Source organism: Conger conger, chromosome 4 (assembly GCF_963514075.1).
Source record: "Conger conger chromosome 4, fConCon1.1, whole genome shotgun sequence".
NCBI lineage: Eukaryota > Metazoa > Chordata > Actinopteri > Anguilliformes > Congridae > Conger > Conger conger.
In genome coordinates this window covers 12,438,746-12,466,619 of record NC_083763.1, presented here as the reverse complement: position 1 = coordinate 12,466,619, position 27,874 = coordinate 12,438,746, and the positions used below count along the sequence as shown (strand labels likewise).

The 27,874-nt window shown below is 43.6% G+C and overlaps 2 protein-coding genes across 5 annotated transcripts in view; both read left to right on the top strand.

Moving 5' to 3' along the window:
* LOC133125773 (guanine nucleotide-binding protein G(q) subunit alpha-like) overlaps positions 1-5,748 on the top strand; it is a 46,258-nt gene extending 40,510 nt beyond the window's left edge. The window contains exons 6-8 of one of the 3 annotated variants that reach the window (XM_061237355.1): positions 243-372; positions 3,151-3,304; positions 5,019-5,748. In XM_061237355.1, coding sequence (XP_061093339.1) covers positions 243-372; positions 3,151-3,304; positions 5,019-5,209 — 475 coding nt within the window. In that variant the 3' untranslated portion in view covers positions 5,210-5,748. The remainder of the gene's footprint in view (positions 1-242; positions 373-3,150; positions 3,305-5,018) is intronic. The other 2 variants (XM_061237356.1, XM_061237357.1) reach the window with 2 other exon arrangements.
* An 8,982-nt stretch (positions 5,749-14,730) lies between these two features.
* LOC133127608 (TLE family member 5-like) overlaps positions 14,731-27,874 on the top strand; it is a 34,710-nt gene continuing 21,566 nt past the window's right edge. The window contains exon 1 of one of the 2 annotated variants that reach the window (XM_061240624.1): positions 14,731-15,582. In XM_061240624.1, coding sequence (XP_061096608.1) covers positions 15,556-15,582 — 27 coding nt within the window. In that variant the 5' untranslated portion in view covers positions 14,731-15,555. The remainder of the gene's footprint in view (positions 15,583-27,874) is intronic. The other variant, XM_061240625.1, reaches the window with a different exon arrangement.

Genomic DNA, 27,874 nt, shown 5'->3' with positions numbered 1-27,874 from the left:
AGACTAGCAATGGATACCTGACTGTATGTCCTGTTACTCTGTTAACCCTTTGTCAAGGTTCCAGGCACCACAAAGGGTTACAGTTTGTGGTACAGGCAGGATTGGCTTGTTTTAGTTCTCCTCTGAAGTTACTTATGCACAGGTACTGCAATGTTTATATTCCTTTCTCATCTGTGAACTCCTGCCCTCCTCTTTTTCTTCCTTTCTTTCCCTCTTTCCCTCTCCTTGTCTTCTGCCATCAGGATGGTGGACGTAGGGGGTCAGAGGTCAGAGCGCAGGAAGTGGATCCACTGCTTTGAGAACGTCACCTCCATCATGTTCCTGGTGGCCCTGAGCGAGTATGACCAGGTCCTGGTGGAGTCCGACAATGAGGTACGTCCCCCCGAAACTGCATGGTGACGCATGGTGCCCCAAAACTGCCCCGAAGGCCCTCCACGCTAAAGGGTGCCCCGAAACGGCCCTGAAGGCCCTCCACTCTAAAGGGTGCACAGGGCTCTGAGCAGAACCACGCCTGTATACGGCTGTTGGTCTTCTTCAGTTATATTAGACGTTTTCTCTTTCAGTACCATTATATTGTGCGTCTCTGTCTCTCTCTCTGTGTCTCTCTCTCTCTGTGTCTCTCTCTGTATGTCTCTCTCTCTCTGTGTCTCTCTCTGTATGTCTCTCTCTCTCTGTGTCTCTCTCTGTATGTCTCTCTCTCTCTCTGTGTCTCTCTCTGTCTCTCTGTGTGTGTCTTTGTGTGTCTTTGTGTTTGCTGTCTCTGAGGGGCCGGGTTGGTTATCGTTTTGTGTGCGTGCGTGTCTGCGTGCATACGCGTGTGCTGTCGCTGAGAGCCTGGCTGGTGATTGTTTCCCAGCGCGTGGGTCTGGATGCGAGATCAAACGGCTGTATTCCTGTAGAACGGGGCTGTTTGTCACTCTTCCCTGTTTGAGCCCTTTCATGTGCTCCTGTAGCTGGGTGTGGGGGAAGCACAGCACTGTCAGATATCCTTACCGTTATGAGATGTGTACCTAAGGCCTCGTTCGCACTACGAGAAAACCGTTTCTGCTCCTTAAAACAGTGAAAATGCACACTAGGGGTTTTGGTTTAAAATCCCTCTTAGGTAGGATTGAAAACATTCTTTAAATCCTTAATTGGTTTTAGCAGTCAATGTGTCCCAGGGCTGGTTTTCGAAACCTACACGTAGAATACTTTTCCTTACGTCATGTTACCTGCCGTTCCAGGGACTTTTAAACATCACATTTTTATTTAATTTACTATATAACATTAATATTTAATTATGATTAAATACAGTAAATCTTCAAATTATGTCCGGGGTTCTATTTGAAGCCGGGCCTCGGATAATAGCCGGGGGCGTGGTCGATTCGGACAAATAAAGGCCGGCCCCCAAATACAAGCCGGGGTAATATTGCCTACCAGTAGGGCTATCAGTCCATGAGCACTAGAAGACATTGTTTCGATTTAACTCAATGAAATAAGAGCTCTTCTTAATATTTTATATTGTTGATTGGTTCAGTCGCTTGCCACCCCCCTTCTAAGTAGCTTGCCAAAGGCTGAAGCAGTATACATTTAAACACAATTGTTGCCGCAAGGCATTCCAGCTAACGAATTTAATAAAAAGTAAATCAGGCAAAATTAAAAATTAACTCAATTTAGGCTACTTGGCTACGCAATAAGGTTTCCATGTATTTACAGCACAGCGCACGTTCAATGAATGAATGAAAGCGGCTGCCTTTGGCTCGCAATAAACAGACGGGTGGAAATCCCGACACTTTTTCAACTACATAAAACTTAACAGTGAACCATCAAATACCCCCTAGATTTCACTGCCCATCAGTCCCAACATTTAGCAATAGAATCAAACAGTCCAAAAGTAAATTAAATCCCAAACCAAAGCGAAAATCTTTTGATAGCCTACCGGTATGCTGCTCCAAACGAAACGCCTGTCTCACAATAAAACGCACTTTAGGAAAAAAAGATCCTTAACTTGCTGTTATCTACGCTAATTTGTTATTGTTCATGAAGGCGTGTCTGGCAAGTTGTTGTTTTATGAAGACGCATCTGTTTTGGCTTTCATTAATGGTTTAGCTACTCAAGTTGCGTTTCTGAACGGTTACAGGAAGTGTTGAACAGTGTTGGCCCACTTTAAGTGTAACCTTTTACTTTATTTCTAAGAATAAAATTCTACAACAGAAGCCTAATAAGAAATAAAGTCCTGCCTTGAATACAAGCCTGCCCCAAATAAAGTCCTGTGCTTTGTGCAGCCTAAGTAAATAAAAGACCCCGGACACAATTTGAGGATTTACGGTAGTAGCTATATTATGGCTTAATTCTTTCATCTGTAAACTTCATTATGATTACCATGGATGCAAATCTGCTGTCAAGGGAAACGTGTGGTGTGGACCACATTCTAGGTTTCGAAAAACACACAACGTATGTGGTGTGTGTACGGACCTCAACGTGTACAGGCAGGTCAAGGAAATGAAAACCTCATCGTTTTCGAAACGTTTAGAAACTGAAACTGCTTGTGTGCAAGGCCTAAGGCGAATAAAGGCGGGTCGCAGTCTAAAGCACTGGGGTTATTTACAGTCACAGTTCAGACTTCTCCAGTGGTGTGATGCCGCTGTGGGGGGCTGCAGTGTTGGTCGGTTCTGATGCCGTCCTTTCAAACAGCGAAACAAAATCTTTGGCCTCGGAAGCTAGGTGTGCTGACTCTTAAATCCCCTGTTCGTCAAGTCACTGTCCTCAACGGGAAGACTGCAGGTTTTCCACCCTCCTTTTACCTTGGGTCTGGTCAATCAGTAGCATCAATTGTTCAGTTAATTACCAGGAAGGAAAGGGAACCAGTGCCGGATTTGGATTCCTGGGCCAGATTTTGGGGTCCCTGTTTTAATAAGTCATTGCATTGGACCTGTGCTTGCTGTTTGGGTGTTCTGGCCTGGTGTTCTCCACTTTTCTTTTTGCCCTTCTGTTCCTCTGACAGCGTCTTTGTGACTGTGATCTTTACATTAAAGAAATGAAATTGAAAAACTGGTTGAATTGAATTCATTTGAAACACTACAAAGACCCGCGGACTTTCTCCCTGGTCCTCCCAGAATGGAGGCATGTGTCAGTTATAGAGCTCCTTTTCCTCTGTGGTTTTCTCCCCAGAACCGGATGGAGGAGAGCAAAGCCCTGTTCCGGACGATAATCACATATCCGTGGTTCCAAAACTCCTCGGTCATCCTGTTCCTCAACAAGAAGGACCTGCTGGAGGAGAAGATCATGTACTCCCACCTGGTGGACTACTTCCCCGAGTTTGACGGTGAGTTCCCCTTCTGCCTGAATCAGCTGTCTGCTCAGCCGTCTCAACCTTTCTAACACTGCCACATTGTGTCAGTACACCCACCCGTGTCCTCAACGCCAGTACTATCAAACTGCTACACACATCCTGATTCTATGGGCAGCCCATAGCCTAGTCAAGGTGCTTGACTGTAGCCTGCAAAGTTGGTGGTTAAAGCTTTGTCTTAAGTTGCTTTGGATAAACGCATTGGCTAAATGACTGTATAGTATATACTAAGGTGCTAGGCTAGGGGTGGGCTATTCCAGTCCTGGAGGGCCAGTGTGTATGGCGGTTTTTGTTTCCACCAGTTACCCTGCCTAAATGAGCCGATTGGCTGTATAAAGTAACGCTGGTTCACTCATAGATTAGATCACAGCAAAACATTTAGTATCGGTCCACAAGACCAATCTCCTGCTGTCATTCATGCACTTTATTAAGAAATGTAGCCAAAATGTCAGATGGTGTAATTAAGGGCAGAAGTTGGCATTAAAACCAGAAACGGATCCGGCCCTCCTTGCCCACCTCTGCTAAGCTGACGAGTAAAAGAAATAAGGGAATCCTTCACCGCAATTATTCTCCAGGTTTTCTAAGCGTCATGTGAACTTCATGCTCTGCTGTGGCGTTCACGCCTGCTGTCACTCAAACGATTGGGGAATTTCAGGATTGTGGAATGTGACGGTTGACACGGAGCGCACACGCCCCAGATCCCATCGTGGGCTGAGCGATGTTGCTCAACCGTGGCCATCGCTGCGTAAAACGTCCAAGTGCCATTCCTTCCGGGCTTCTTAACACGTCTTCCAGCTCATGAACGCGTCTGACCAGTTTAACTTCTCCGGGCAACTTCTGGGAACACTAAAAAAATTATTAATAGTGAAGTGCTTTATAATTATGTTGGAATTTTTTTAATGTATGTTTCTATGAGTAGTCCCATGTTTTAGTAGTGCTACAAAATGAATCTTGGTTTTGTGGTAGGCTGTGTTTTGTGAGTACATGATGCCACCTTGTGGTTAATGGGTGAATTACAACTCATAATGCATTACAACATGAAAGAATGCCACGCCCCCCTGACGGTTATTGATTGAGAGTTGCATTATCCTTGTGAAGTCTGAATAGGGGCTCAAAACCGTAGTATAGCAGTCACTTTGCTTGAAAACATCTAAAGTCCAGAGTGCCATATGGATGATAGACAGCTCCTGATACATTTAGGATTTAATTGATACTCTGGGTATGACTGGGTTTGTGACTTTGTATTGCTTGCGTTTGTGATGAAGTTTGTGACCGTTTGACTTGCCTGGATTCATGATGAAGTTCATATTGCCTGGGTTTTTTGATGTTGTGACTTTGCGCCACCTGGGTTTGTGATGACGTTTGTCACTGTTTGTATTGCCTGGGTTTCTGATTACGTTTATATTGCCACATACCTGGGTATGTGATGATGTTTCTGTCTGTGTTGCCTGGATTTGTGATGAAGTTTGTCACTGTTTGTATTGCCCGGGTTTGTGATGAAGCTTGTATTGTCTGGGTTTGTGACGAAGCCTGTATTGCCCGGGTTTGTGACGAAGCCTGTATTGCCCGGGTTTGTGATGAAGTCTGTATTGCCCGGGTTTGTGACGAAGCCTGTATTGCCCGGGTTTGTGACGAAGCCTGTATTGCCCGGGTTTGTGATGAAGCCTGCGTTTGTGTTGTGGCCCCTCAGGCCCCCAGAGGGACGCCCAGGCGGCGCGCGAGTTCATCCTGAAGATGTTCGTGGACCTGAACCCCGACAGCGACAAGATCATCTACTCCCACTTCACCTGCGCCACGGACACCGAGAACATCCGCTTCGTCTTCGCCGCCGTGAAGGACACCATCCTGCAGCTCAACCTGAAGGAGTACAACCTGGTGTGAGGGAGACACCGCAGCCCCTGCACAGCACGCCCACACACACACAGCACGCAGACACACACACACACTCACACACACACACACCCGCCAGGCTAGGCCCACCCTCTACCCCAACGTCCTCTTCCTGATTTTCAGGCCAGCTGAAGGCCCGGAGCTCGGTTGCCAAGCAACGCTACCGGGCTCCGCCCACCTCTCGCTCCCCGCCAATCGGGAAAACCGCCGTCGCACCCGGCGCCACAGCTTCAGCCAGTTAGGGGCCCCTCTGCTCCCGTGACCTCATATTTCGGTTCTGCTTCGATGCCAAGTCGAATGGTGGTGAAATTTGCACCCTCCCTTTTTGAGAAGGACGGGGGGGGAGGGGTTTCCAGGTTGGGGAGCATTGTGGGTAGATTTGCGACCGTGATTGGGGCGGGGGTAGAGGTGCATTTTAAAAGGCATAGAACAGCTGGCTTGAAAACTGGAAGATGCCCCCCTCCCCTCCTTTCCTGAGGGTGGGGGTATGGGTGTTGGCTGAGGGAGGGAGGGAGAAAGGGAGGGAGGGGGGGTCCCCATCTTCAAGAGGATTGTGGGTAACCTGGTGCGCACAGTCGTGTATGAAAATCATTTTAAACGCGTGGAGGCAATGATGAAGAATTGTGTGGAAGGGGAACATCTCCAGACCACGAGATGCGTTTCCTCCACACGTCTGCTGGGGCTAGACTTTACCTTGCATTGTTGAATGTAACTTTCAAGTGTAAGCGTAGAAAATAACACACTCTGACCAAGAGAGCGAGAGAGAGGGGGGAGGGAAACGCCCGATTATTCAAATCCTACGTGTATAACGCGGAGAATTCTTTAAACATTTATAATAATTTTTACTATTGCTACTAGTACTACTACTACTACTACCAGATAAAACATTAAAGGAAATTAAAATAACAGATGACAAGATGGCAAAAAAAAATACAAAAAACAAACAAAAAAACCTTAAGTAAAAAATTTAAAAAAAGACGTAAAACTTTAAAATAACCGTGAAGGGTGAGTAATAGATTATATGACGGCAAAGCTTTTTGCAAATTTCTTTATTTGAAAATCTGACTTTGATGGCCCCTTCTGAACTATATAATGAACCTTGAATTTTACCACATATGCTAACAGCAGACATGTTTGTATGAAATTCAGTTTTCTTTGTGTTCTTACCACAGTATTGTTTGATGCGAAATCGATGAGTTGTGTGCAACAGTTATTTTTATTGCATTGCCACTTCACATTTGGCATTATTTATAGCCTGCCCTTACTGTATTATACATTTTGCCAAATTTATAGAATTTCCTGTACTATACTTTGCTGCTGATTCACCAAATTCTGAAATGTATTTAAACACAGACTGAAAATCGTCAGTAGCACCTTTGACTATTGCGGTCTTGCCACTACGAAGTGAAAAATCGCCACTCTGATTCGTGGGATAGGGGTGGTCTTCTAAATCTGAGAGAACTGTATACGTGTATGTGTGTGGACACAGCATATACGCGTGTCTGAGAACACGCTGTACACGTGTACATGTGTATGGACACACTACATGTGTATGTGTGTGGACACTACATGAATCTGTGGTACACTAACTATGGTTAAGAGAAATGTTCCTGTTCTTTATCTTACCATGTACTGTTTGGTCATTTCATGCCATGTCTGCCAGAAAAGCAGATCACTGATGCTCATCCATCTCAAGTCTTTGCGCTCAAATTTGATGGTGTTTTGAGGATGCCTTTCGAGGACCCACGAGGGTGGAGTTAGTATTTTCTTTCTCTCCTCCTGTTCCCCAGTTTATTTGTGTCCAGTGAAAACTAAAGCGAAAACTATATCCGTACTTTTTACTTCAATGTATTGGCATTGTTGACTGGTATCAGCTTGACTGTTCCAGATGATGTCCATTCCCCCTTCAGCTGCATTTACTTGTTAATTTGCAAATGCATGCTTGCTCTGAGACGAAACTTCAATCAAATTACCTGGCACCCTGGACACATCAAATTATGAACTTGGGCCAAAATGGGTTTAAGTGAGTTAATGGAAGACCATATTTTTGTTTGACAGCCATACATTTTTTCCCCCCCAATCCTATTGAGGACTGCTCTGCTGAAACAAGCCTAGGGTAACTTTCAAGATAATACATTTTTTCATTAACTATTGTCCCATTATTCCTTTTTTTTTTTTCTTTTTCTTTTTTTTTACTGTGCCATCCTCCTGATTTTTCTAGCCGTATCCGAGAAAGGCAAACGTCAAACTACGGCACGCGTGACACGAAATGACCTTATTTGATGTTGCTCATATGAATTAAAATGGTTTGATACTGTGATTGTTTTGCTTTTTTAATTATTGAAGTTAATTACGAGTAGCTGTACTCACTATGTGGTTGACCAGGGGAATGGCAATGAGCAGTAGTGTGATGTCACTGAATCGGAAAGAGTTCTATTGTAAACACCAGGTGATGATTTTTTTTTGGGAAGTCCTCCACATAAAACTACAGCGCTACGGTGTAAAGAGTGCTTTTTTTGTTTCGTGTTCCCATTTGGGGCTATGTAATGAGAAAAGTGATTTATAAAGGAGAAGTAAATAGTTTTATTTATCTAATTTATGGACCAGATTGGTAGGTGTTGATGACTCTCTCTCTGCTTTCTTATTGAAGTGTTCCCGTTTCACTACGAAAGTGGGGAAAACTCTCAACTGCTGTAAAAACACATTTTATCGGCGAGCTATCAGCTTTTTAGACTTTTCCACACTTGGCTGTCGACATTTCTTTGGGTTGTTTATTTACATGTGGCAGTCCTATTTCTAAGAAGTCTGCTTAGTGCGAGGATGGAAAATTAATTTTCATAATCAGGCAGTGCTTTATGCAAATGTAGGAATTTGAAAAGAAAAAATACCAGTGGCCGAAGCCGTCTGGTCTTTGCTTGCGTTTATTTTGTAATTGAAAGATTTTTTTTTTTTTTTTGGGTTTGGTTTTAATCCCATAGCTACTTTTTTGGCGTAATGGTTCCAGAGATTCTGTAGGTAGTGAAGTCTATAGTCGGCTCTTTATCTGTCTTTGTCATGTAAATCAGGTGACTTTTCATACATTTTCATTACAAGGGCTACTAACCTGCATAAAAATGGAAAAAGACGGTGAATGAAAGGACTCTGGGTGCCGAGTGAGCCAATGGGTGTTTGAATGGGGCGGGATTGTTGAGCCACGCCCAGCATGTAAGGAGTCCACAGACTGGCCTTGTAATTTTAAAGATGAATCTGTCATCTTTTAATTTTATTATAATTAAAGAAACAGTGCCCAGGCTGGGTTGGTGGTTGACAGTGCAGAATGAGAGAGAGGGGGGGGGGGGGGCGAGGGGGTTCGATTATGTTGCGGAGTTGTACCATCGCCGCAAAAACCATCGCAGATTCTCGGTCAGATACTTTACGAAACCTCACAAAACATGCTTCCTTCTGCTACACTTGATTGTATCACCTGAATCTTGCTGATTTTAAACAAATATTTAGTGTGGAGCTGAATCGTAGCGGAAGACATCTGTGTGCTTGGCTGTGTCGTATTGGCCTCTCGGACACGGTGGTAATACTGAATGTGCAGTTACAGCTCCCTCTCCCTGCTGAACACGGAACACAAAATAATCGAGAGACAATGTTTGGCTTATATTTACTATGTTCAGACTCAACTTGGGGAACTTGCCAGGACTTGAAAATAAGATTTGAGGGGCATATGAGAATAATCAATAATATAATGGACTTAACATAAATTGTCAGTTGCGATATTACCGGCACATTGTGACTATTGTCTTGAGGGCAGGTTGAGTTGAGTTCCTTTAATCCGTAGGTCGTATTAATTAATCAGCCGGTTCGTACAGGAAGTCTCTGCCTTGCCACACCAGCTTTGGTGTTTCCCCGTGACGTTTAATGGAGCGGGATGTCCTGCCCGCGGTTTTAACCACGGTCCCTCCTCGGTTTGAACTCTCCGGTCAGCTCAGTTGGGGTAGAGTGGTGTGAATTGTGGTGCTTTCGCCTGAAATATTGACCCTTCTCCATTTTCACATCGCCCCACTTCCTGCACAGAAGGGATGAGGCTCTAGACTGGTATTGTGCTTCATAGTTTCTCACTATGGTGCCCCTCTTGAGGGCATTTATTGGAGGAAAAGTCCCGTTTTTATTTCACTGTCACCAGAGATAGTGCCCACAGATGCTCTCTTAGTCACTACAATACAGGTATCCAATTCAGTTTACTATTCTGTATTTTATTGGTGCTGTCATCTGTCTTTAAAATCTGTAGTTCGGTGCATAATTTCCCAGGAGTTTCGAGGCTTAATTCAAGTGTTTTTGACCTGTGGCCCAGTCAGTGATTTCCGAGAGCCAGTACTTCTCTCCTGACACAAGTTTGAATACCAAGCTTTAATGTGTAAACAGGACATACAGTAACTGCACTCCCACGTGTACCTATTAATTCAGAACCGTTTATGATTGACTGCTATAACCATACGTAGCCGTGTTGTACACTTCAAATCATTAGCACTACAAGTATACACGAGCTAATCCGCCGACTGCAGGATACAGAGTATTTCAGCCGAAGCAGAAATGTGTGCATCGAATCACAAAAGAAAATGAATGTAAATATCGGTTTGCCAGTCTTGAACGGTCAAGTTGCACAGTAGTTATTTGCGAGGGTAGCCTGTACAGTGAGGTGATGCTGCTTGCTACGTAGCGCCACATTTGTCGCTCTTAATTTTACGTTTACCTTGACGAGCACACTCCGCCCACCGGTTAATCTGAGGTTCGGTCACACAGGAGTTGAGGGTCAATCACACGCGTCAGAGATATGTAAGACTCCCCTTCATCGCGTCCTGTATGGGGCGTTGTTGCGGCAGCGCTTCTTTAGCCTGGACTTGTTCTCCGCTTTTTAGAAAGGCGCTCGCATTCGCCTGTGGTCCATTGTGCAGTGGTACTGAATAGCTCAAATTAAATAAATCTGTGTTCCGGGCAGTGTTTGCAGGTGGAACGGGCCCTAGCGTTCTTTCTGCGTTTTCGTTGCGTTGTAGTTTGATTCGAAGTACTAAAAAAAAAAAATTGATTACGTGACTGAAAAAGGAAAAACCCGTTCTCATTTTATTCTGGCTACACGTGTGAATAATGGATGTATCTATGCTTGAGGGAATGCAATATTCTGTACAATGTAATGGCGAAGCAAAAAGCATAGATGACGCTTGTAACTAGATTGAAGATATCGTCGGTGGAAGTTTGCAGGGAAGCTACTTGTTTTGTGCACTAAAACAGCACTGAATGTCACGGGGTACACTACCAAAGTGAAGTCGAGATTGAGATGAAGTGAGAATCGCGGTTGAATCGCGCTCAGAAAATGGGGGTTGGAGGTCTGCGTGTCCCATTAGCATAGCTCAGGCCTGCTGGATCTGAGCTTTAAATGCTGCAAGGCATTTCAACGTCCAGTCTGGCAAGTGGTCATGTCGAACTTCAGCATTAAAGGTGTGTGTGCATGCGTTTGCGTGTGTGTATACGTGTGTGTTGAGTTTGCATGCGTGTGTGTTTGCGTGCTGTGTGCGTGCGCACAGGAGTGGTTGCGTGTTTTTTGTGAGTAAGCGAGAGGTAGGTGACTGAGCATTTCTCCCCTGTGTGGACCTCCTGTTCCTCCCCCTGGGTTAATGCACTGAACCCGTCCCGCTGTTTATGGTCTATGTTCAGGCCTCCTCGGTGGGGTTCGGCCCTGCTCGGTAGGTTTTGGGCCTGCTCGTGTGGGGTTCGGCCCTGCTCGGTAGGTTTTGGGCCTGCTCGTGTGGGGTTCGGCCCTGCTCGGTAGGTTTTGGGCCTGCTCGTGCGGGGTTCGGTCCTGTTCGGGTGGGTTTTGGGCCTGCTCGTGCGGGGTTCGGTCCTGTTCGGATGGGTTTTGGGCCTGCTTGTGTGGGGTTCCGTCCTGTTCGGGTGAGTTTTGGTCCTGTTCTTGGGCTTGCTCCAGTGGGTTTTGGGCTTGCTCGGGTGGGTATTGGGCCTGCTCGGTGGCATTCGGGCCTGCTTGGGTCGGTATTGGTCCTGTTCAGTGGGGTTTCGGCCTGCTTTGGTGGATATTGGTCCTGTTCGGTGGGTTTTGGGCCTGCTTGGGTGGGGTTCGGTCCTGTTCGATGGGTTGTGTGCCTGCTCGGGTTCATGCCAGTCATCATCAGTTCATTCATTCAAGAGCTTTGCTGGTACTATGAGATGTGTTCATAACTGATGGATTTTATGCTTTTTTTGCTTGACATCCACACTGAAGTGGTGGATAAGGAGAATTTTAAGCTTGTTTTATTTTATCTTTGTTGTTTTTTTTTTTGTTTTTTTTTTGTTTTTTTATTGGCTGATAATTACCTGAACACTATTGTATGTAGGACCACTTAATATAATTGTCTTTTTTTAAATAAAAAAACAGGATAATTAAACATTGTGTAGTGGTGTATAAAATTAAAGTAATGTATTATGTTTTTTCTGTTTTTCTTTATTTTTTTAAGTATACCAAATGTAAATGATGTACTATAATGAGTGTGCCAATCCCCTTCCTTTGTAGAGACAGACTCTTTACAAGTGCCAATGTTGTGAAAATCATTATGGGCCAATGTATTTTATGGTCCAGTTTTTAAAACAAATAAAACACTAAATATGTGCTAGAAATGAATGGAAACGACAACTTAATTCTGTATTTAAGATTAAACGAGAAACTGCTGTTTTTAAAGAATTGTGTCATTTTAATTGCATGTGTTCTGGTGGGGTTGGGGTGGGTGGGATGAGAAATGTATTAATGCAAACCCCTTCTTAAAAGGGTCATAAAGGTTATTGATTTAAAGTATTTTAGCCATATTTCTTTTTTGTATTTGTTTCATTTCAACCACTGTTGCCTGAACCTCATTCAAACATGAAATGATTTTCATAGCCTTCTCCTACAAAGAAAAACGGTTTAAAAAAAAAAAAAATTATCTGTTTTAAATTGGAATAAAAACTGTTCCTATACCTTCTGCTTGCATTGTTTGTTTGGTGTTAAATGTAAGTTTGACTATGCAGAAGTGGACATTTTGCTCTGTCCACATCCTGTAACCGTAGTTTAGCGAAAACATTTGTCCCACTTATTTCCTTTCTTCTGCACTCGTGTTTATTCAAAGTGAGTAGGAATACATATAACTGTCGGGCTATAGAAACACCGGAAGCAACGCCATTGTAAACCATGACCTTAAATGGTACGACTGGTTATAGAGCAACATTTGTAATCCCGTGTACCGCTGAACAATAATGGAGTTTCCACAAGGGTTTGTGGCTGCGGCAGAAACTAACCCAGCAATATAAAAAAGATCATCTAAAAAATGTGCTAATTATGTTTTCTGGCTCCTTAATTGGCGTGTGGCAGAATGAGAGGAGCTGTCTGCTAAAGCAAGTACAGACATGTAGCACTTACTGTGAAGGCCAAAGATCAGGCTGCTGTTTTGGTGGCACCTATAGCCACTGCAGTGCATCAGTAATGTGTGACTTCACAAAAGGAGTATGCTTTAATGGCATCAATTACATTTAGTATTGAGTTAGTGAGCTGGTTGTTGAACATCCCTGATTTAAAAAAATATATATATATATATATATATATATATATATATATATATAAAATACATAATTTATGCTCTAGACCATTCTGAAAGGAAGGAGGGTTTTTGATCTCAAACAATAAAAACATTTTTTTAAGTCTGATATTCTTTTGAGAGCGAAGCAGTGAAATTGGACAAGAGTGTATGTTTCTGACTAACTGCATGACAAAATCTTACTCTTTTGTTCCAAAATGGTAGTGTGTCATTACTTGGTAATTATCTAAGGCAAGGCATGGCAAGTTTTATTTATATAGCACATTTTGTATACAAAGATCATTCAGAGTGCTTTACATAGGCATAAAAAGACAAAGTAAAATGGATACATAATAAAAATAACAGTGCTGCTTTAAAACCTCCAAAATTGTATCTCCAAAATGTATACCTTTTTCAGAAGCAAAATTACAGAAGTAATGGGTAGTGAACAAGTTTATAGAGAAATGTGTAGTTGAAATTGGCAATGCACATATTCTGTATTCTCCAAATATATGCAATAGGAGAAGTGCCTGGGGGTATCAGATTTTTATTTAAATCTTACTCATGACTACTTCAAATACAACTACTTGGTTTCTCAATATATTTCAAAGCTTATAATATAAAGCATTTGAGCTGGATCATTTGGAAATTATTCTGATTCACTTCAACTCTTGCCTTTTCCAATACATTATAGATATATAAATGTGTATGTCTTTGACCCTTTCCTCCACAGTGAAACAGAGCAGTTTGTTCACATATAAAGAGGCCACTGGACAATCCTCAAGTCCTTCATGCAGCCTTTACCAGTGGTGATCATTAGCATTGCATTGTACAGCTAACACAAAATGTTCTCTCAATGTTACTGGAATGTTTTGTCAATGCTATAACATTGCCGCAAACATGGCAACAGGAATATAACTCCTCCTGTGGTACAAATGTGTGCTTTTCAAGTTGACTCCAGTTATGCTCAGATGGACCTTCCAGCACTACATAAGTAAGTTCACGTGTTCATCAGCCTAGAGAGCCTCAGAGGCACTGCCTTGGACAAACAGGAAAAAGCCTTTCGCCAACAGTGCATGAGGAAGGCAAGTCTCCCTGCATACTGGCAGTGGAGTGATCGCTCGCCTACCTTATTCTTCCTGTAATGGCCAAACTCATGTCCTATCCTGGGTGTGGATTGCTGCAGTGTGTCCTTTTTCTGCCAGTAAGCCAGCAGCAAGTTCAGGAGTTCTGATGCCGCCCTCCACTGCACATTACACCACGAGGATACAGTACTTACTGTCCCAGCTGAGAAATGGCACAATTTAGAGTAGTTTCGTCCACACAGTGCAATGTGAAATCCAATTATTTCTTTGTGCCGGAGAAGGATATCAGCTCTCAGCCATTACCCAATAATAGAGCTGAGGATTCCTAATCAATATCTGGCCATCCTGCCAATTAAAATGCGTTGCACAGCTACAGATCTCTATTCAGTGGCAGCAGGAAAGTGGTTCACATCCCCTGACCCGAACGTCTGCGTGCAAACTTCCACATCCTCATACTTCCAGTGCAGAGGAAGTGGCAGGGTTGATCATATCAGTGCCTTGTGCTGTGACCCCTTGCATCTCTACAAGATACAGCCACAAGCTCCGTCCATATCCACGCACCACTTGCAATTTAGTAAACCTTCTCTGCAATCTTTTTAGTTTTTTAAAGTTTTTTTTGTTAGGTTACATGCTTAAATATTAATGAAACAGGAAGGTGGGAGTTATATGCATTACAGAGGCTTCCTTGACCCATTTAGTTGGTTATTTTATTTACACCGCAGGTATTTAAAGCATTGACTCCCGGGCTAACTAAAATGGGCCTTGAAAACTTCGCTTCAAGCAGCCACCTCCATACATCACATGGGGCGCTCGTTCCTCGATAACGTAGTGGCAGCTACACCGTCTTGTAAAGTCCATTTGCGCACAGTCGCGGAAAGCAGTTGCGCGCAGTGCACTTCGTGCTTTTAGTAGACGCTGCATACAACGTAGTTAGCATAAACTGGGGAAATCAGTGGTCGAAAAAAAATCACTGCATTCGTCCGAAGGAAGCTTGCGCTAGATAGATTCTCTTCAAACAACGGATTTCCTGTTCTCAATCTAAACTGCTAGAAAGAACAAGAAAAGAGCTAACGTTACATTGGAATATTGTTGGCTTGCAAGCAACGACGCTGTAATAACTGGCATAATTGATTTCGTCAACGTTACCTAGTATTATTAGCACGCATCGTTACGGGAAACGATAAAGTTTACCAAAGGGTGTGTGTTAGTGCGCGGGTTCTATTTTTTATTTGTTTATCAAACCCCCTTTCCACATTGGGATGATCTAGCCCAGCGCTATCTACTACGCATTCGGAACAATCAAGTACTGTCTGTAGCTAGCTGGGCAGCTAGCTAAGCGATAAAACAATCATATCTGCCGTTAGCTAGTTATAGCTTGCTAGCTATGCACGTAACGGCGAGCTAGCACACATAGCTAGTTAGCTATATACAGTAGGCTATGTATCCACTTTAAGAGGGGAGTCTTCATGAAGAAAGGATTGAAGCTGGTCCTCTCTTGCCTTAGCTTGACTGATAAAGATTGAATAAACACAAAAGGGGGCGAAATCTTAACTCCCAACACTCGGAGGCTGAATAGCAACGAAACAAAGAAGGAAAAATCGTTTTAGAAACAATAACTAAACGACACTTGTTCTTGTCTGGAAAGAAATACTTTAAATGAGAAATTGACATGATGTTTCCACAATCCAGACACTCAGTAAGTGTATCTTTATTTCTATTTAGCTACGTGGTGTAATGGATTAGCTAGCTAACGCTTCTATCTTTGTGATAGCTTGACTAGCTAGCTTGTATGTTTTTTTTGTTTTTTTTATCGAAGCGTGTGCATGTCGAGCAAGCTAACGTTAGCATTTATCTACATTCTTCGTTTTCATGTGCTTATACATATAGCTAACTAACTGGATGGATTGTAAACCAGGACGCATTGTTAAATTCTAGCCAACACATGCTAACTTGAGCGCAAATCTGTAACATTAAGTCCCTTAAGCTTAGCTAGCAACTCGACTAAGCAACCAGCTAACCTTGGGTTAGCTAGCTACGTTAATTCATTAGCTAGATTCATTCGCTTAGATTAGAATCAGATAGCTAGCTTGTATTATTACTGTAGCTAGCTACCGCTAACAGCTGTGTAGCAAATATGCCTTTGTAGCATCGTAGCTAGTTAGCTAACGTCGCATGAATCTGGAGGTGTAGAGCTTGCTAGCTAACGTTCACTGTCCCAAGTTCTCTTGGAAAGCACGCTAGGTGCGATATAGGCTAATGGAGAACTGGGTTGTGTGCAAGGTAGCAGTTGGCTATTGCTATGTGACGTGCTGCTAACTATCTAGCTAGCTAGCTACTGTGGTTGGCTTACTAGCCAACCAGCCAGGTGGTTGCCTATAGCTAGCTCAGAGACTGTCAAAACTTTTTTATTAACTTCTGGCCAGCTAACTTGCCTTAATTGGTGTTCAATTAAAAGGTATCAGCAGCAGCTAGGACTTAGACATTTGGAAAATGGAATAAACGGTGACTTCAGGAGCATTTTCCCCCACGAATATTTCTACGTTAGCTAGCCTACAAAATGGCTGTATTTTGAATTATGGCTCACGTTGGCTAAATGGTCCCTGGTAATACTTTTCACGCTGCGCTAACTAGCCTGAGCACGCGTTCCTATAATATGCTAATGCTAGATGAAAGTTCCCATAAATATTGATTGCTGGCTTTCTGATTTAGTCGTTTTAAAAATGTGAGCACACCAGTTTCGCAATCTTTGCGAGATGGCTAAAGAGTTTCAGGTAACGACTGTATGTATGCTCCTTTGTTACAAGATATTTTTTCTACCAAGTGGTACTTGAAAAACGGGTCACGATGTTACATTAGTAACTTAATATTATTCATGAATTCATCATTGTGATTGTCATTGTGTTATGCACCTTGTAGTGTTCTCATTGTATGTGGTTTAATCAAGAGTTTAATTCTTGATATGCGAAAAAAAAAAAAATATATATATATATCTATATCTTTTTTTGTTTGTTTAGGTGCCGAGGGAATTTTTTTTACAATCGCGTTGTATCGATGTATTTGTAATTATTCAGCTGTAATTGACCCATCTAACACAAACGGCGACTAACGTGGCTGTTTCTTTTCTCAGATGTGAGGAAAGAGAACAGATAACGTTATGACAGTAAATCTGCGGTTTAAATGGAGGATGAAGTATTCGGGTGTATAATTGAAAACGCTAGCTAGATGTTTTTCCCTTCTTCGCCACTGGCCAAAATCGTATTCATAAAGCCTCAGCTGTACTTACGGATTGCATGTTGCATTAGTAAAAAGTGCAGGCTATAAGATGCCATTTGAACCCCCATTTTGCCCCGTTTTCCTGAAAATGGTCAGCAGCTACATCATTTATTGATACTCTTTGCCAAATGTGTCACGCACAGACTACGGAATAATTAGTTGCAAACCAATAAAAGAACATTAATAATGGCTGTCTTATTTCCTGCTGTGACAACCCTTGTGTTTTTGGTGTTTTTATTGGTATGAAACTGCAGCTCACGTGGATGTGTCAGTCTGTGAACATAGATTTTTAGCTTATATGTTCCTGTGTAACAACCTGTCCCGTGTATCAACCACGGAAAACATCGGTTTGGATATCCACACTGAAATGTTGTCGTCCCTGAAGTGCATCCCATGTCCATAAATTACAATTTAAAAGGTGATCATTTACAGTAACTATTTACAATATAGTCTGGCTGCAGCCACTTGGACTTGTGGTAATATTAAGTAAAACATTTCTCATTTGCTACCATGAGCCTCATTATTGAAGAATATGACCACCTAATGTGGTAACATTCAGAGGTAGCCTAAATCGATGGCCAGTTGTGTTTCATGTCTGGAGCAAGTACTTTCTGGTATTGTGCCAGTAGCCTATCTCTTAGTGTTGTAAATAAAGAGAGAAATATTTGACTGGCGTAAAGATAAACAACATCGCTCTAAGTTGGCTGGTCGTTAAACTGCACAAGGTATTGGGGTGAAAACTCATTATTTGGCCTAGACTTCGATGGCATCCGCTGTGGGCTGATTTCCATTTTAGAAGTCAAGAGGAACTATGATTGCAGTCAGTGGGGTCAATTCCATGAAATGGATAGAAATTCAATACATCAAAAAAAAAATCCTCCGTGCATTACGGCCATTTTTGCAGTTCATGAATTGAATTTCTGTTAATGTGCACCATTGACTGAATGGAAATAGAATTGACCCTAGTCTTATGGTGAAGCAAATGTCAAGCTCTATGATTGGGTTTTGTTGGGGAACCAGCTACAAAACCGTTTTGGCATTTGGGTGGCAGTGGATCCAGTACTATAAAGTCGTGCAGTCATTAAAGTACTAGTGCACTAACTCTAACCCTGTTTTTCCCAGAGCTCTTGTGTAACTAGTACAGAGGTGGCAGTGGTGGAGGTCTGTAAGTTAGATCAGGTAAATTGGGATTATTGAGTGTTAAAACCTGAAGGTCTCTCTCACATACAGCATTAGAATTAGGATGTGCCTCTCTTTACTCAGAATGCAGATGGTGGAGCTGTTTTGGAGCCCTGATGAATTCGGAGGTGTTGAATGAATTATAAACCTCTCTAAAAGAAGTGGGCTCCCAAATTCATTCAGTTCAAATGAATATTAAACATTATAGACAGGATGTGCTGTTGTCTGCACTCCTTCTGGAAGGTAACCACATAGTTATATTTCCAGTCCCCTTAATAAATCAATCAAGGGAAAAAAGCTACTGTTTCAGAGAACTGCTGTTCAGCACTGAAAATGATCTACACTCAGTGAACACTTTATTAAGTTTTTATTACTTATTTTTTAGACTTAAGTCTTCTGCTGTAGCCTATCCACTTAAGAGGTTGACACATTGTGTATTCAGAAACAGTCTTCAGCTACCACTGTTGTAATATGTGGTTATTTACGTTACTGTCACCTTCCTGTCAGCTTTTACCAGTCTGGCCCTTCTCCTCTGACGTCTCTCAGTAACAAGGCGTTGCTGCCCGCTGAACTGCTGCTCACTGGATGCTTTTTGTTTTTCACACCATTCTCTGCAAACTCTAGAAACTGTTGTGAGTGAATATCCCAAGAGATCAGCAGTTTCTGAGATTCTCAAACCACCCTGTCTGGCACCAACAGTCATTCCACAGTCAAAGTCACTTGGATCACCTTTCCCCCCCCCCCATTCTGATGGCTAATGTGAACATTAACTGAAGCTCCTGACCTACAACTGCATGATTTTATGCATTGCACTGCTGCCGCACGATTGGCCGATTATATAATGGCATGAATAAGTAGGTGTACTGGTGTTCCTAATAAAGTGAGTGTATATATATAAAAACACTCCAAGCGAGGAAAGATGCAAAGGCAAGAGGAAAGAAAAAAGTGCTAATTTTCAGCAGCGGCAGTAAAAAAACAAAAGACAAAAATAAAAGCATGGAGGAAGCGTTTCTTAACTGGAATGTTTGCTGCATTTTTCTTTTTGTCACTTTTTCCTTTGCACAATTAAATATTTGCTTTTTATTTTTCTCAGCTTTTGCCTTTATCGGGTCATAAAAAGATATTTAGCAATGATTCTGTTCAAATGGACAGGATTTGTCGTATAGATGCCCTATGCAGGGATATACAGGAAAAGTCCCATCAGTTGCAGTTTGTGGGTAGTTAATGTGCCTGAAAGGCAGTGGTGTACTAGCTAGCTAGCTCTGGGCAAATTTGCTCTTTGCAAATGGTAACATTATGTGGCAAACAAATGTCCTTGGAAATCTTAGGACCCCCCACTGTTTTGGAAATTGATTAAAAAATATTCCAAAAGGCCTTGCTCTCTGCCGTCTTTAACCCTTTAAGGTGTAACGTCAGAAACATGTGGTCTGAATGTTCTAAACTGAGCATTCTAATGCTGATGTCACAGCCACTTGTGGTAATTGAAAGCAATAGAGTTCTAGAACACACTGGCCTAGAATTTGAGAGAGATTTTTTTCCCCCGTAAACCTATTCTTCAAAGGGTTAAAGAATTAATGTTTTTTTGGGGGGGGGGGAGAACTGTGAACGGAGAAGTGCATTCTGGTGAAATCACACATTTCTGAGCCAGTTGGTGAACATTAATGAAAACCCTTGAGGGCGGGGGTGGGTGGGTGGGTCAGGGGATCAGAAGCAAATGAGAATAACAAAGAGACCTGTGTGCCCATGTAGTGCGTTTAGGCACTGTGGTAAAACAGTGTGCCAACCACCCGACCAGCTCTGAGCCTCGCTAGTCAGATGGCGTATCCATATCGGCCTGTCTCAGATCATTTGGAGCTTGGGCGCCTGTGTCTGAGCGCAGTTCCTGGGGGGGAAAAAAGAAAATCAAAAATCAAAATGGAGCACATGCTGGCATCAAGAAAAAGGACAGTTTTGTTGCTATGGAGCTCGCCGGGGGTCCTTGGCTGTGGGCCGTTGCCGCGGTGTTGTTATGGAAGTGTGGAGTTTAAATGTCTTCGGGCTGTTGTTGACACAGCGCGCCGGGCCTTCGGCTGTGCTCGTCCGAAAAACGGCACACGTTTCCGTAGGATCACCGCGAAGAAACCTCACGAAGAACAGTCAGACAAAGAGGCTTATAATTGTATGACAGTCTCAGCTGAGTCTCAGAAGCCCCTTCCATCTGATCCTGCGCCTCTCGAGCTTTCGGCAGAACTGGAGGGGGTTCAGTTCAGTCAGTTCAGGAAATAAATTGAAATTCAACTCGTTCATAAAAAAGAAAAAAAGATTTTAAAAAAAAAGAAATAATCCCCATAGAATTTGTTTCAATTTGCGAATGGAATTTCAGTTCATTTCCTGAACTGAATTGGAATGGAATTGGCCCCTCTCCCCACATCCTCAGCCCCGCCCCCTTACACGCCCTGGCTGCTTTCGAAACCGCATGCTAGCGTGCTACTCGTACTAAACTTCAGGCTGATTTCAGTTGAAATGTAGTACGAGTGGTTCGGCAAGTGTGCCATTTTGAATGCAGCCGCTCTCTTTCGGAGGTAGGGTTCTGTGGTGGCAGGTGGGGTTGGGGTGGAGGTAGCTCCCCTCGTCCGTTCCAGGTGCGCTTTACTACGCCTCTTTAGCAGGGTGGGCCCCTGTAGGATCCCGCCCCACTGCGCTCTAATCCAATTAAATTCCCTTATGCCACTTCATTGGAGTAATAAGACCCAGACACAGGATTAAACTGGGGCAGGGGGGATTATGGATTTAGTGCCATTGCTTTTCCTGAGCCACGGTGGTTTGCTTGCCCCTTAAAGTGTAAGCAGCTCTCTCTCAACACCCCCTTCCGCCCCCCCCTCGTCTGTATCCGGAGAGGAAGGCAGGTTGTTAACCCTTTAAGGTGTGAGGTCACATGTATGTGATTAGAACGCTCTTAACTGAGCATTCTAATGCTGATGTAACAATCGCTACTGGCAATTGAACACAATTGAGTTCTAGAACACTAATTTGGAAATTCCGAACTACCTGCTCTTCTGAAGGGTTAAGGGGCAGTCGGAAAGATGTGGAAGTCTAAAGATTTGAGTGATAGAAATTGGGGGGTCTGGCTGTGGAGGAAAGGAATTATCCATTATTATCCTGGCTGGTATTAAAATATTTGTGGGTAAATAACCTGAAGTATTCCACACCTTAATCCTTTACTTTATTTCATGCACATCTTTGATTCCCTGTTGTACGATTATACAGCCAGGCTAAGACTCCTTCCTCGCTCTTAACTGGGTTATGGAAGACCTTCATAATCTTGGTAAAGCATGAAGTGGATCCGGTTCATCGCATTACTATGTAATACCCATCCCAGAGCTTTCAATCCCTCTCGACTTCTCTTACTGCAGCTCAGCTGGGCCTGAGACTTTGGTGATGAATTTGCACACCTTCAGCTCTCCTCGATATTTATAATAATGCAAACCCCCCCGTCTGAAACATATTGGCTGATTTGTGCGGGTCCGTATAATGGGTTGACGACTCTGGGTAAGGATGAATCGGACGCCCAAGTCAGTTGGACTTTACTTGCGTGATGTGGTCCCGTAATTCGGACCTCACATGATTCGCTCCCTTGCCGATGTCTAAACGAAAGCGGTTTGCATTTAAATGCTGACCTCGTCGCGACCTGTATTTGCACAACCGATTTAGCGGCGTTATACTTTGATCATTAACTCTTGTCCGGATCGCTCGTCAGACCCTTTAATTTATTCTCGTTAGATTGATTAACCGATGGACGATTGACCTCCGCACACACACACACACACACACACCAGGCCGCTTCGTCCTCCCATGTTCTTCTCTACAAGCACAGCCTCCTGTGGTATTAGCTAGAAATCCCAAATCCACCGTAATCTGGGGATCTTAACACATGAACATTTGGAGTTTAACTTTTTTTTTTTAGGATCAATTAGAATAATATTTTGGGAAGGGTGCGGGCAGGAGAGGGGGACGGGGACGGGGACGGGGGTGTGCGGCTGAGGGGGGAGGGCTGTGTGTTTTCCCCTGGCACCAGGCCACACACACACTCTTCTGGTCTGTCTCTGTTCTGTACTTCCTCCTGGGTGTGCTGTAGTGGAGGGGGGTAGGCATTATTAAAGCCCCCTTGAATTAACAGCACAGCCCCCAGCCTTTGTGGAGAAGCCCCCAGCTGGGGAAAGGTTAATCCCCCCCCGTCCCTCGCCTCTCCTGCTAAACAAACTCCCCCCCCCCCCTCTGACTTCCTCAGACACGCATGCATGCACACACACACACACACACACACACACACACACACACACACACACACATACATACACACACGCACACACAAAAACGACACGCTCACACACACACGCACACACATACACACACACACACACACACACACACACACACACACACACACACACACACACACACCACACACACCTTTTCTCTCACAGACACACAGAAACACATGACACACAAACACACCCACTCTCACATACAAGCGCATACACACCCACATGGCTGTACTCGAAGAAACAGTGCGTTTGTTGTCTATTCAGTTGCATACAATGAGCATTTCCTTTCAAATATATAAATGCACACACGCACCCAGTTGTATTCAGAGGGCTGCAGTGCTTTTCAGTCTGTTGAGATGCACACAATGAGCATTTCCTTTTATCTGTATAAATGCCCAGCCACACACACACACACACACACACACACGCAGTGCTCCGATACATTTGTTGTCTGTTAAGACAATGCTCATTGTACGCATCTCTTGTGTGCGCGTGTGTGTGTGTCTATACACACACACACACGCCCACACTCTTTCTCTCTCCCTCTCTCACACACACACACACACACACACACACACTCTCTTTCTCTCTCCCTCTCTCACACGCACACTCTCTCCCCCTCTCACACGCAGACTCTTTCTCTCTCCCTCTCTCACACACACACACACACACACACTCTCTCCCCCTCTCACACGCACACTCTTTCTCTCTTCCTCTCTCACACACACACACACACACACACACACACACTCTCTCCCCCTCTCACACGCACACTCTTTCTCTCTCCCTCTCACACACACAATTACAAAGATACTGTCAGTCCTCTGTTTTTTTTTTTTTCCCTTCCCGCCAGCACACTTCATTGCCGTAATAATGATGCACACATTCACATTTCATTCTAATCGCCAAATTGTCACGCTCCCGGATTTAATAATAATGATGCGCACAGACACACTTCATCACTGTCAGCGCAGTCATGCAGGCACGCACACACGCAGTCACGAAGCACGCACACACACACACACACACACACACACATACAGTCACGAAGACACACGGCATGCACACAGTCACGCAGCATACATGCAAGCAATCAGAGACATGTTCGCGCACACACACACGGCACACACACACGGCACACACACGCGGCACACGCACACAGTCACCACACAGTCAGACATGTTCGCGCGCGCACACACACATGCAGACACCCTGCCTCTCACACACTCCCATGCAGAGACACACACAGACATGCTGCCACACACACACACACACACACACACACACACACACACAGCCTCCTGGGTCTTCTCCTCTCTTTTTGTTTCAGAGGGAACAAATTGAAAGGCGCTCTTGACACAGGGCGCCCAGCAGCTGTCTCTGTCATTAAGGGCACGGCTGCTCGTTTGCATGACAATCAGCGCGCTCTGTAGGGGTGGGGTGGGGTGGGGTGGGGGGGGTGCGGTGTGGGGTGGGGGGGGTGGGGGCTCTGGCAGGTCACAGGTGATATTGATTTTTGTAGCGGGTCGCTCAAATTGATTTCTGACAGTGGGAGGCCAAAGAACTGCCAGGAACTCCCGCTGTTCTCTATTGCAGAAGCCTGTGCGCAGACACACACACACACACACACAATACACATACTCACGTGCACACAGTCACTTGCAAGCATACACAAACACGAACGCACACGCATGCAATGCACACACACACACACTCACGTGTGCACTCAATACACACGCACATACTAGAACATGCATACACAATGAACACACAAACGCACACAAATGTACATGTACACACACACACACACACACACACATTACCTCTCACAAACACCACACAAACATGTGTGTGTACACACTCACACATGAACACACACTATCTCAAATGCATTCAGATTAAGGGTCCAGAGATGTCACATTCATAAAGTATTATGAATCCCAGAAATACAGGGAGAGGAACTCTGGCTGCAGCTGGGGGAACGTGGAGGAAGAACCGGGAAAAGAGGCGGAGTCCACGGGAGTGGGAAATGAACAGCAGAAACACTTGAGCTCTTAGTTAAAGACCCGCCATGTTCTGCTCATGGCCCAGGGTCGGTGAGGCTGCTGTACATGAATGTATGTATGTACGGTCACACAAGCAAAAGAAAAAGAATGGTCCTTTTTTTTCTTTTTCTTTTTTCTTAGAAAATGTAAACGTTTGTTTTGTTTTTTTATCGAGCGGTCGACACAACTAGCCCTGTTCTTACAGTGAGCTATTAATGGAAAGAGAACAAAAGGCTAACCGCTCGCTAAACGATTCTTGCATTACCTGATGTTTTTACAAATGATACGCAGATATTCTAGCCGAAAGGTTACTCCCTCGAGGGGGTTATGGCTTATTGTATATTTAAGTGTTTTTGAAAAGCAAAAAAACTGACTTAAGAACATAACAAGGTGGTATCGCAAATATAATTTTCTATCACAAGTGCCGTTCAGGGAATTCTGTGGTGCTGGTTTTTAGTTTTAAAAGATTAATCGTATTTAGCTTCATATGATGCTCTTAAGGATTTGCCCAAGAGCAATTAATATTTACTGAAAAGCAATTCATATTTAAAACATGCTTTTTCAAACATTACAAACATGAAGCAGAATGGGGAACGCGCACCATCAGAACTGGGAAGGATTCTGTCTCACGCACGCAGTGAGATGTGATGCACAGCTTAAAACCTCGGTGTCTGGTGCCCTGTTGAGAGGCAATGAATTGCAAACGGTACATTTTATACAGGGAAGGGTTTAGAGCCATTTTGCTTTCCCTGCTTAAGAGTGGTGGGATGCAGACACATTTTGATCATGAGGGGCTTTATGGTGCTGTCATGGTAGTAGAGTGGTTGCTGGAGAAGCAAATTCCCCTTTTTTGTGCTTGTTGGGTTCTTAATGGTGTGAGGTTTCAGGGATCTAGTACCCTCCATAATGTTTGGGACAAACATTTTAGTTTTGGAATCACACAATTAACATGTAGTTAAAGTGCACAATCAAGATTTTTTTAAAGTGTATTTTCATACATTTTGGTTTCACCATGTAGATATTACAGCAATGTTTATACATAGTCTCCCCCATTTCAGGGCACCATAATGTTTGGGACACATGGCTTTACAGAAGACTAATTGCTCAGCTCTGTCTAATTGCCTCTTTAATGCAGGTATAAGAGTTTCCTCACCTTTGGAAACTATTATTGCTGTTGAGGGTCAAAATGAGGACCAAAGTTGTGCCAATGAGGCAAAGAAGCCATTATGACCCTGAGAAACAGGAATAAAACGGTTAGAGACATTGACCACTGACCACTGTTTGCAGAAGACTTCATGAACAGAGGCTAGATGGAAACCACTGGTTAGCCACAAAAACAGGATGGCCAGGTTACAGTTTGCCAAGAAGTAGTTAAAAGAGCAACCACAGTTCTGGAAAAAGGTCTTGTGGACAGGTGAGATGAAGATGAACTTGTATCAGAGTGATGGCAAGGGCAAGGTATGGCGGAGAAAAGGAACTGCCTGTAGTCTGTAGCGTAGTGGTTAAGGTACCTAACTGGGACCCGCAAGGTCGGTGGTTCGATCCTCGGTGTATCCACAATAAGATCCACACAGCCGTTGGGCCCTTGAGCATGCCCTTAACCCTGCATTGCTCCAGCGGAGGATTGTCTCCTGCTTAGTCTAATCAACTGTACGTCGCTCTGGATAAGAGCATCTGCCAAGTGCCGTTAATGTAATGTAAAATGTAATGCTCTAGATCCAAAGCTTCTGTGAAACACAGTGGAGAGGGAGCTTTGGCTTGGGCGTGTGGTACTGGCTCACTGACCTTCACTGATGACATAACTGCTGATGGTAGTAGCAAAATGAATTCTGAAGTGTACCGATGCATCCTGTGTTCTCAAGTAAAAGCGATAGCCTCGAAACCCAGCGGTTCATTTACAGCAGGACAATGATCCCAAACATACTGCTAAAGCAACAAAGGAGTTTTTCCTCCCAAAGCTAAAAAATACTCAATTCTTGAGTGGCCAAGTCAATCACCCGATCTGAACCCAATTGAGCATGCCTTTCTGAATGCTGAAGAGCGAACCTAAGGGGGCTAGCCCCCAAAACAAGCATGAGCTAAAGATGGCTGCAGTACAGGCCTGGCAGAGCATCACTCGAGAAACACCCAGATACTGGCGATGTCCATGAATCGCAGACTTCAAGCAGTCATTGCATGCAAAGGATATGCAAAATACTCAGCATGGCTACTCTCATTTACATAACATTGCGGTGTCCCAAAGATTATGGTTCCCTGAAATTAAGGGGGGGTATGTATCAACACTGCTGTAATTTCTACATGTTGAAAGTGCCCGTCAATGAAATCTGACAATGTGCACTTGTCAGAAACAAAACATTTTTATTACACATCTCAAATTGTGGAGTACAGAGTCAAATCCATAAATGATGGGTCTTTGTACCAAAGATTATGGAGCGCACTGTATTTATTCATGAGTATCATTGTGGGCACGCAGGTGTGCCCAGACGTCTGATTTCTACTGCCAGTTGGGAAAGGACAAGGTAAACAGCCATAATTCCACTCCTTGTAGGATTGGGTAGAAAAACTGTCAATTCTGAGCATTTAGCTATTCGCCCACCCCCTATTAGGGTTCATTTTATTTTAACCCCTTTTCTCACAATTTTATTTGTTTATTTATTTACTTTATAATAAACAAAAGTACCCAGTGCTCTTAGAGGACTCTTTCACAATCTATAATTCACAAATATGTTTACTTTTGGAGATACGGTCCCTCAAACGTTTGTCCCCAAGTGGTAAAAAAAAAAAAAAAGATTCTAGGGCCAGATATCTCCCCAAGTATCGCATTTCGTGCCGTGACGTTTTTTTCCATTGCAGCTCCCGGTGAATTTAAAATGGCTCTACCAGCAAAACAAAACCGAGAACCAAGCTCAAATTTTCAGGAGTTCTACATCTCATCATTATCCATCGGCACACAGAGAAAGGGGAAGATCCGAGAGGTGCTGTGGTGCGACCTCCCGCGGCTGGTGTGGAGCGGCCATTTTATAACTCGGCTCATTTAGAGGCCTCTGGGTTTCTTTGTGCCCGGAACATCCTACTAATCACCATCCTGGGGAACAAGCCACCCGTCATTTATTTCCCCTTTAAATTATTTATAAAATCGGAACGAGTATATTTATGAGAAAATAATACAATCAAGCTGATGATCATT